This window comes from Moesziomyces antarcticus (genome assembly GCF_000747765.1).
Source record: "Moesziomyces antarcticus DNA, scaffold: scaffold_v10100, strain JCM 10317, whole genome shotgun sequence".
Lineage (NCBI taxonomy): Eukaryota > Fungi > Basidiomycota > Ustilaginomycetes > Ustilaginales > Ustilaginaceae > Moesziomyces > Moesziomyces antarcticus.
Genome location: NW_014638910.1, coordinates 1 through 8,166, shown reverse-complemented (window position 1 = coordinate 8,166; position 8,166 = coordinate 1). Strand labels below are relative to the sequence as shown.

Sequence of the window (8,166 nt, the reverse complement as noted above, 5' to 3'; positions counted from 1 at the left end):
CTCTCTCTCTCTCTCTCTCACACACTCACCGCGCGCCTACGCCAAGTCGGGTCGGTCGGAGTCGCCTCGAAAATGGCTCGATTTTGGCCATTCGAAACTGACACACCCAGAGCAGCGAGCGGTTGTGCATTTTTGGGCCATTTTCGATCGGCCCGCGAGTGCCCGCTGTGCCCAAAAAGCAGCTCTCAAAAGCACGCGCCCCGCTGCAAAGATCGCGAGGCTCTCCCAACGCACGGTCGCAGCACAGCCTGATCCAAGCTTAACAGTGCAACTGCGTTGGCATGCCTCAGCCCTGCATCTCCGCCGCGCTGCCCTACGCTCTTCCCGGAAAGGCCGACATGGCCGTAGCCGGCTCTCTCTCTCTCTATCTCGACGCGTCCAATGTGCAACGAGAATAGGGCGTGTTGCAGCGGTGGCTGTGGACGATGAACCACCGGAAAAAAAGGGGTCAGGGGGTTTGGTTGGGCGGAGAAGGAGCGCGTGCTAACATTACTGTAGCCAGCTTCAGCGAAAAGAGGCGGTCCCGCTGCACGCTGCTGCCCGAATACGTAGCGCTGCTTCCCCTGCGACTGCAACCGCCTAGACTCGGCTGTCGGTGCGGCATCTCGACATCTCGACATCTCACTGCCACCCACAATCAGGGGTCCTCCATCTCCACCCCCAATCATGCTCTCTCTCCATGTGGTCCTGGTTGCCTCCAAGTGAGCCAGCGTCAGACAGCACAGCTCGCCTGACCCAGCCTATCCAAGCGAGACCCGCCACCGCCGACCCAAACAATCCAGTCCGGCTGGCGGTCCAGACTCAGCACACCCAGGCGAGCTGAGAGATTGCCGACCCATAGTAAAGAGCTGCTTGGTAATCATGACTGGCCCCACGAGCTGAGCTCAACCTCCACGTCTAATTGCGGCAGCCAACTCTGCGCCGCGCCCGCAGGAATGGCCAAAAAAAATGGGCCGAATTGGGTTGGAAAGGAAAAGAAATGCAACTGCAGAACGCGGTGCAGCTGCGCACCTTCGCACCTTTGCAGCGGGATTTTTTTCTTCTTTTTCCTGCCGGAACCCCTTCCACCCACCTCGACACACTTCATCACCTCCTCGACATCTCTCGTCACCAGCAGCCGTCAACAAGCACCATCGCACCGCCCAACACGGTGACACTCGAGGCGAGCGCACTAGCCGCCACATCCGCACCGCACCCATGCCATACCCAGCTACCGCCACCCCGGGCGAGGGAGAAACAGGAACCGTGGCGCCCATCCTTCCCTCGGCGCAGGCGCGCTCCTCACACACTCTCTCCACGCCCCAGCTTCAGCGTCTCGCCAACAGCGGCGATGCGGGCGCACAAGTCGACCTGGGCGCTGCTTCCTCCTCCTCCTCCTTCGCATCCACATCCGCATCGGCCGAGCCACCACGGCCGAAAAAGGTGGTGCAGCCCAAGGGGTGGCTCCACTTTGTCGCCGGTGGAGCAGGCGGCATGTGCGGGGCTATCATCACTTCGCCGCTCGACGTCGTCAAAACACGCCTCCAGTCCGACCTGTATCGACAACGCTCGGCGCAGAAGCAGCCAATATCGACGCAATCCGCCGGCGTGCTTCAGAACCTGCGTACGCTGGCGTACCACTTTGTAGAGACGGGACAGCTGCTCAAGGAGATCAGCACCACCGAAGGTCCACGTGCGCTGTTTCGCGGGCTTGGCCCCACGCTCGTCGGCGTCATCCCCGCGCGCTCCATCAACTTTTACACGTACGGCAACGGCAAGACGCTCATCGCCGAGCGCTTCAACGGCGGCAACGAGACCTCGCTCGTCCACCTCTCCGCCGCAGCATTGGCAGGTGTCGTCACGGCCACCGCCACCAACCCCATCTGGGTCGTCAAGACGCGCCTACAGCTCGATTCGCGTCGCAACGACAAGGCCTCCTCCTCATCAACAACTCAGGCAGCACCACACAAGGTCGCACCAGCACGTGCGGCAGGTGCAGGCGTCGCACGCTTCTCCACCTTCTCCGCCGTGCACAGCAAGAAGGCGCTGGGCGCGTTTGGCGAGCCGGCCTTCTTTCATGCAGCCAAGGCGTCTAGTGGGTCGAGCATGAACTCGATGCAGATGACGCTGCACATTGTGCGCAACGAGGGTCTCAAGGGCTTGTACAAGGGTATGAGTGCCAGCTACCTCGGTGTTGCGGAAGGGACGATCCAGTGGGTGCTGTACGAGCGCCTCAAAAAGATGGGCACATCCAACACCGACACCGCCGCAAAGGAGGGTATGGGTGCCAAGCTGTCGAGCATGGTCGGGGCGGCAGGTGTAGCCAAGCTCGTGGCGAGCCTCATCACCTATCCTCACGAAGTGGTGCGCACGCGATTGCGACAGCAGGCCGAACCTGGCCAGCGACCAAAGTACACCGGCCTTGTACAGACCGTCAAGTTGGTTTACAGAGAAGAAGGGCTCGCTGCACTCTACGGCGGTCTCAGCGCACATCTGCTGCGTGTCGTGCCCAACGCTGTGGTCATGTTCAGCATCTACGAGCTCACTCTCCGCCTAGCCACAAACACCGAACCCTAATCACATCCTCATCCCCCTGTAGCATCGAGCTGTTTGTATCTGTATCGTCCCACACCATCCCCACCGCACCCACTTTAGATCCGCGCCAATCATACGTCGCAACAATGTGTACTTTTACCAATCCCTCACTCCATGCTTTGACATGCGCACAGAACCTGCTGAAAGCGCGGCGGGCATAGAGTCATATCTTTCTTTTTCGTTGTGCGGACTGAGCCAGACGCGCACAGATACAACGGTGCGATGTGGGGTTTTCGCGCAGTGTCTACTTGCTCAGCATCATCTGTTGTCAAAAAAAAAAGAAGCAAGGATGATCAGCTATCGCATCCACGTTGGCAAAGTGGGGGGTAAGAACGCACGTTGACAAACTCCTCGTAGTTGATCTGGCCGTCACCGTCGACGTCTGCCTCACGGATCATCTCGTCCACCTCGTTGTCCGAAAGCTTCTCGCCCAAGTTGGTCATCCTGCTCGCAAAAAACCAATGTCAGCAACATCCTTCCTTTAGTTTAGAGGGAGGCGGTTTAGAACGTACACGTGTCGGAGTTCAGCTGCGCTGATGAATCCGTTGCCGTCCTTGTCGAACACCTTGAAGGCCTCCTTGATCTCTTCTTCCGAGTCGGTGTCCTTCATCTTGCGCGCCATCATGGTGAGGAATTCGGGAAAGTCGATGGTACCGTTGCCGTCGGCGTCGACTTCGTTCACCATGTCCTGCAGCTCCGCCTCGGTCGGATTCTGCCCCAGCGAGCGCATCACCGTACCAAGCTCCTTGGTCGTGATCGTGCCATCGCCGTCCTTGTCGAACAGCGAAAAGGCCTCCTTGAACTCGGCGATCTGGTCCTCGGTCAGCTGGTCAGCCATGATTGCGTTACGTCTGCATAACCAAACCAAAGTCGATACGGTTAGTCTCGCCCTCACAGCGTCTTTAGATAGGGATGGAGATGCTACTCACTGAGTGGATTGTGGTTGTGGTGTAAAAGAATGGTGGCGGGGTGAGAAGATGGAGATGGCGTCTATGCAGATTTGGCTGTGTGTGTGGGCCATCGACGATTTGCGCTCCACACATCCTCTCTGCCGCTTGCTGGACTGCAAGGCCGTGCGGGACTACGCAAGGTGTTGCTCTCCGCCCTTCTCTCGCGCGGCACAAGCGCTCAGTCTCTGTTGCCCAAAAGAATCGATTTCGGCTCGGGCCAAGTTTGTGGTTTCGAGTCTGCGTGTGCTGGCAGCCGAGCGTGTCTTTTTTGGACTCTCCTCGGGCTCAGCGCGTTGTTATCGCTGCACTGCCCTGTCGTCATCGCCCTCGCCTCTCGCCGTGCTGTCACCGCGCATTGGCCCCAGCCGCTCCACCGCTCCAATGCCTCGACAGACGTGATCGACTCGCCTACTGCCACACTGCCACTCTCTCGCCCTTGCCGCCGGCTCATGACATCTTCCCTCGCCGGTCATTCTCCCTCTCCCTTCCATCATCCGAGCTTCAATTTACCCATCATTTCGCCTCACAGACACACTTGACCGGTAGAACGTGAGTCGCCGAGAAATATTGAGCTTTATTCTGTATACAAGAGACGATGTGTGTACATGAAACCAAGCAGCAAGCAGTGCCACTTTTCCGAGATCTACATGAGCGATGTCGCCGGCAACTTGGGGACTACCTGGACCACGTCCAGGTGACGGGGGTGGTGACGCCGCTGTTGGACAGGGCGTCTTGGAACTTGTCCGACTCGAGTTCCTCGGACCACTCGTGCGCGAGCCTGTATGCGCCGCGACCAAACTTGTCTCCACCCGTCCATCCGGCGCGATCGGACGGCGTAGTGTTGGCGGTGGCCGAGTCGGACGACTCCTCCTCGCCCGGCGGTGGTGGCGTGGACGGCCTCGACGGCATGCGCTCGGCACGCAGCAGCTTTGCTTGGAACGTGGCGCGAGGTGCACTGCTACCGCCAGCGCGGCTGCCCGATCCAGCGCCTCGCGACTTGGTCCCATACGACGAGCCCGTACCCACACTGCCACCACCCTGCCTCGAGGGTGCGACCGAGTTGTAGCGCGACACCATCATCGAGGGTGCCAAGAAGCCCGGTGCAGATGCCGGCTGGTCTGGCGTGCGGCTTCCATCCTCTTCCTCCTCAGCAGCCTCGTCGCCTCGCGCCACCTCTTTGCCCTTTAACGGCGAGCTTCCACTTGCCGCCCTGGTCATGGACGTGCTACGCTGCACCTCCTTTCCGAGCGCATTCTGCATGGCGCGTCGTCTTGGATCATTGGAGGCCGTCATGCGCGATGGGGGCGGACTGGCCACCTCGAGCGGTGTGGCATAGCCCGACGCCGCCACCGACGCAGCCGCCGAAGGATTGAGGCTCGACAGCGCCGACCTCTTGGCCTTCTTGCCCTTTTTGAGCTTGCGGGTGAGCTGGGCCACGACGTCGCGCGCCTCGGCAGCCGCCGCCGCCTGCTCGAGCCTACGCACGAGCTGGTTAGCCCGTGCCGAGCGTCGCACGAAGAACTCCATGCCGAGCGAGAGGTCGAGCGACATGTACTCGTGGCCCTCGTCGCTCCAGATCATCTGAGCGGGCGAGAAGCCGTCTTCATCGTCGTCGATCACATCGTGCATACGACGCTCCACCGAAGAGTGCAGCCGGCTGCTCCTCACGCGGCGTGTCAGCGGCGTAGACTGCAGCACCGCAGGCGAAGACGAGCCCGATGGCGCACTCGAAGGAGCTGCCGAACTGACCGTGTCAAAGTTGGAGCAGTAGAATCGACTCAGCCAGCCATTCTCCGGATCGGGCTGACCCCACGACTCGGCGTCGCCCTTCTTGATCTGGTACACGTCGGCGTCCTGTCCGTCGTCGGGGAATCGCCACACGAGGCCAAAGTCGAGCTCCAACCGAGCCGACTCTGCACGTGCTCTGGCTCGAGCAGCAGCGGCTCCAAAGTCCTCCTGGCGCGTCGTTCTGCGGCCGGCTGCCGGTGCGGCCACTTGCGTCTGCTCGGCCTGAGCTTCGGCTTGATCGTCCGAATCGTCGTCGCTGCTATCGTCGTCGTCGTCGTCGTCATCATCATCGTTGGCGGCTGCAGCGTTGTTCTGCGCAGTGGCTTCGCGCTCATCGTCCGAATCGGGCGGGGAGACCTGGAAGAGCGAGTGCCAGGTGGAGTCGGTATCGAAGCGCAGCGATACATTGTCGGGGTCGTATCCCTTGAAAGCGAGCGGGATGACGTGGGTGACGGTGCGCGGCTGTGCGTTGACGTTGAAGGGCTCGCGCGCACCGGGGCGCTGAAGCACGTTGAGCCTGAACAGATCCTCGTCCGCCTGCTGGCGCTGCGCCTCGTCGACGTCGGCCTCGGAGAGCGTGCTGGGCAGTTTGCGGGTGACGCGCAGACCGACGCGCCAGTCGCTGTTGGCAAAGTGTATGGCGATCAGCTCGTTCTCCACGGCGTGCTTCCACGAGGTGTTGAGCGCGCGCACGGTGGTGTACAGCGTGGCCGGATCGCAGTACAGAAAGATGTGGCGCAGCAATTCGTTTGGAAGCTCCGGACGGGCGTGGCTAGGCACCGAGGAGGGATCGGACGAGACGGGGCTCGAAAGCGTATTGGGCGTCGAACCGAGCGAGGCGCCCGCTGATTCACAGCGAGCGAGCGGTAGCGCACTCATCTTGGGCAACAAAGACGAGGCTTGGAGGGGAGTCTGGATGGTTCGACACCAGGAAGGTCGAAGTTGGATTTCAGCTGTCACTGAACTGTCCAACGATGGGTGGATGGATGCAGAAAGTGGTCAAGTGTTGTGCAGCGTTGCTCTTTGGATCAATAGCTTGATGAATTCGAGATCGATGGCGAGGAAGGTGAGAGCTTGGGGTGTAGATAGGCAGCAGTGACTGACTCTGGTCGAGATAGAGCTGCGCGCGGTTGCAGCGCTTTGCGGATTGGGCGTCTGCTGAGTCTGCTTTGCTAGACCAGTGCGGGGGGCCTCAGCTCGAGTGTGGCCAGCCAGTCGCACCGCTCTGTGAGTGCAAAGCCAAATGCAGCTCTGCAGCCCCGCCTGCGTTTCCCCACAAAAGCGAAAAAAAATCCAACGAGTCCCACCAGCGCAGCCCGCTCTGCTGTCTATTCATGCCCAAGTGCAGCACACTGCCTCAGTGCTGTCTGCATCTTCACGTCCCGCCATCATGATTAGAAGCTTGTATGCGCGGCGCTCACCATCATCGCTTTGCGCGTCCATCGCGACGCGCCAACGTGCCTCGAGTTCAGGGGGTCAAGGGCTGAGGGCTTCGATCCATGCGCACGTTGCACCGAGGCCTGCTGCGGCAAATGCCAAGCGGCGTTCGACAGAGGCTGAGGCTCGCAATCGAGGCACGTTCGCAGCTTGCCAAAAGCGAGAGAGAGCGAGAGAGAGCGAGAGAGAGACGAGACGCAGCGTCAGCTGGACAGTGCGGGATGGCCACACTCGCGCCAGGCTGCCCAACGCGTCTTGTGGCTACGCTATGGCTGCCTCGCTTTCGCCAATTCTGCTGCAGGTGCCTGCAGCTTACCCCGCATTTTCCTCGCCACTCTGGACCCGCTCGATGCAGCATGATGCGATGCAGCCGACACTTCTCGGCCGTGACGTTCACGAAGATACGGTCTAACAAACGCCAAAATTCTCGCCCACCTTATTAAATATTATAAAGCCAGACGACGAGGCATGGGTGCTCACCTTGAAGCTGCTCTCGCGCTTGGCATTCCGACTCTGCGCACCGAGCTCACGCCGACACGCTCTCCGTCTGGCCACCACGGTCTGCGATTGTAGCGTTGCCAGACAGAGAGCCATCCCGATGTCGAGGCTTGCGTCGTATGAACGTGGCATGCTCCTGAATCCGCACGAGACGGTCCAGAGATCATCGCTCGCCCTTGATATCCGGACCACGCTACGGCAAGAAGCTGGCTGAACGAATGTTCTGTCAACCACGCGGGACGATCCGCAAAGGATGGCGTGCAAGGGTCTGATGCCAGCCGAGAACCCGTGCCAATCCGCGCAGGCATTCGGGACTTGCAGTCCGGACGTCCGCGACAAGCCAGGTGCTTTTGCTCACGCCAGGACCCTCGAAATCTTGGTCTGTCAGAAACCCAAGCCTATCGAGGACGAGCGCGAGCATTCGGGAGCGCCGATGCATGATGTCAGGATGGCTAAGTTCGACCGATGCAAGCCAGTGGCCAAATCTCGGTCGTTTTTTTTTTCTTCTTCGGCTGCACCTGCAGGGTCCATCGCAAACCAGCCAAGCACCTGTTCATCCGTCCGTCGGTCGGCGATGCTTGGCTCGATTCACTTTGAGGCACGTCTACCGATTGCCTGCAGGCGCGTCTGCGGAATCGAATGGATGCTACTACGGCATGGAACGTCTGCTGAAACGGGGGCGGGGCTCGTGGTCTATGCTAGATTCCGCCGGAGAAGAAGTCACCAGAAAGCTGCGCAGGTGCGGAATCCAAAGCGTGATCTTTTGGTTTGGCTCATCGTTCTTTGCGTGCCAAGACGGCGCGGCGCATGGCCCAAAGACACGATTCGATGGCCAAGCAGAGTGACGTGAGCTTCGAACGCGGCAGATCTTCATGCAGGTCGCAGAGCAAAATTCTCCGAGTGCGGCGAATTTTTTTTT

At 60.2% G+C, this 8,166-nt stretch overlaps 3 protein-coding genes across 3 annotated transcripts; 1 reads left to right on the top strand and 2 right to left on the bottom strand.

Annotated features, from left to right (window-relative positions):
* Positions 1–1,197: 1,197 nt before the first annotated feature.
* Positions 1,198–2,556, top strand: PAN0_100d6710 (mitochondrial carrier; the record flags this gene model as incomplete). The annotated part of the gene is made up of 1 exon (XM_014797863.1): positions 1,198–2,556. The coding sequence occupies one exon, from the start codon at positions 1,198–1,200 to the stop codon at positions 2,554–2,556; it is 1,359 nt and encodes a 452-aa protein (XP_014653349.1).
* A 262-nt stretch (positions 2,557–2,818) lies between these two features.
* PAN0_100c6709 (calmodulin) lies at positions 2,819–3,412 on the bottom strand (the record flags this gene model as incomplete). The annotated part of the gene is made up of 3 exons (XM_014797862.1): positions 2,819–2,836; positions 2,913–3,018; positions 3,087–3,412. 3 exons carry the CDS (start codon positions 3,410–3,412, stop codon positions 2,819–2,821), a joined length of 450 nt encoding a protein of 149 aa, XP_014653348.1.
* A 787-nt stretch (positions 3,413–4,199) lies between these two features.
* On the bottom strand, positions 4,200–6,191 carry PAN0_100c6708 (uncharacterized protein; the record flags this gene model as incomplete). Its single annotated transcript, XM_014797861.1, has 1 exon — positions 4,200–6,191. The coding sequence occupies one exon, from the start codon at positions 6,189–6,191 to the stop codon at positions 4,200–4,202; it is 1,992 nt and encodes a 663-aa protein (XP_014653347.1).
* Positions 6,192–8,166: the final 1,975 nt, after the last annotated feature.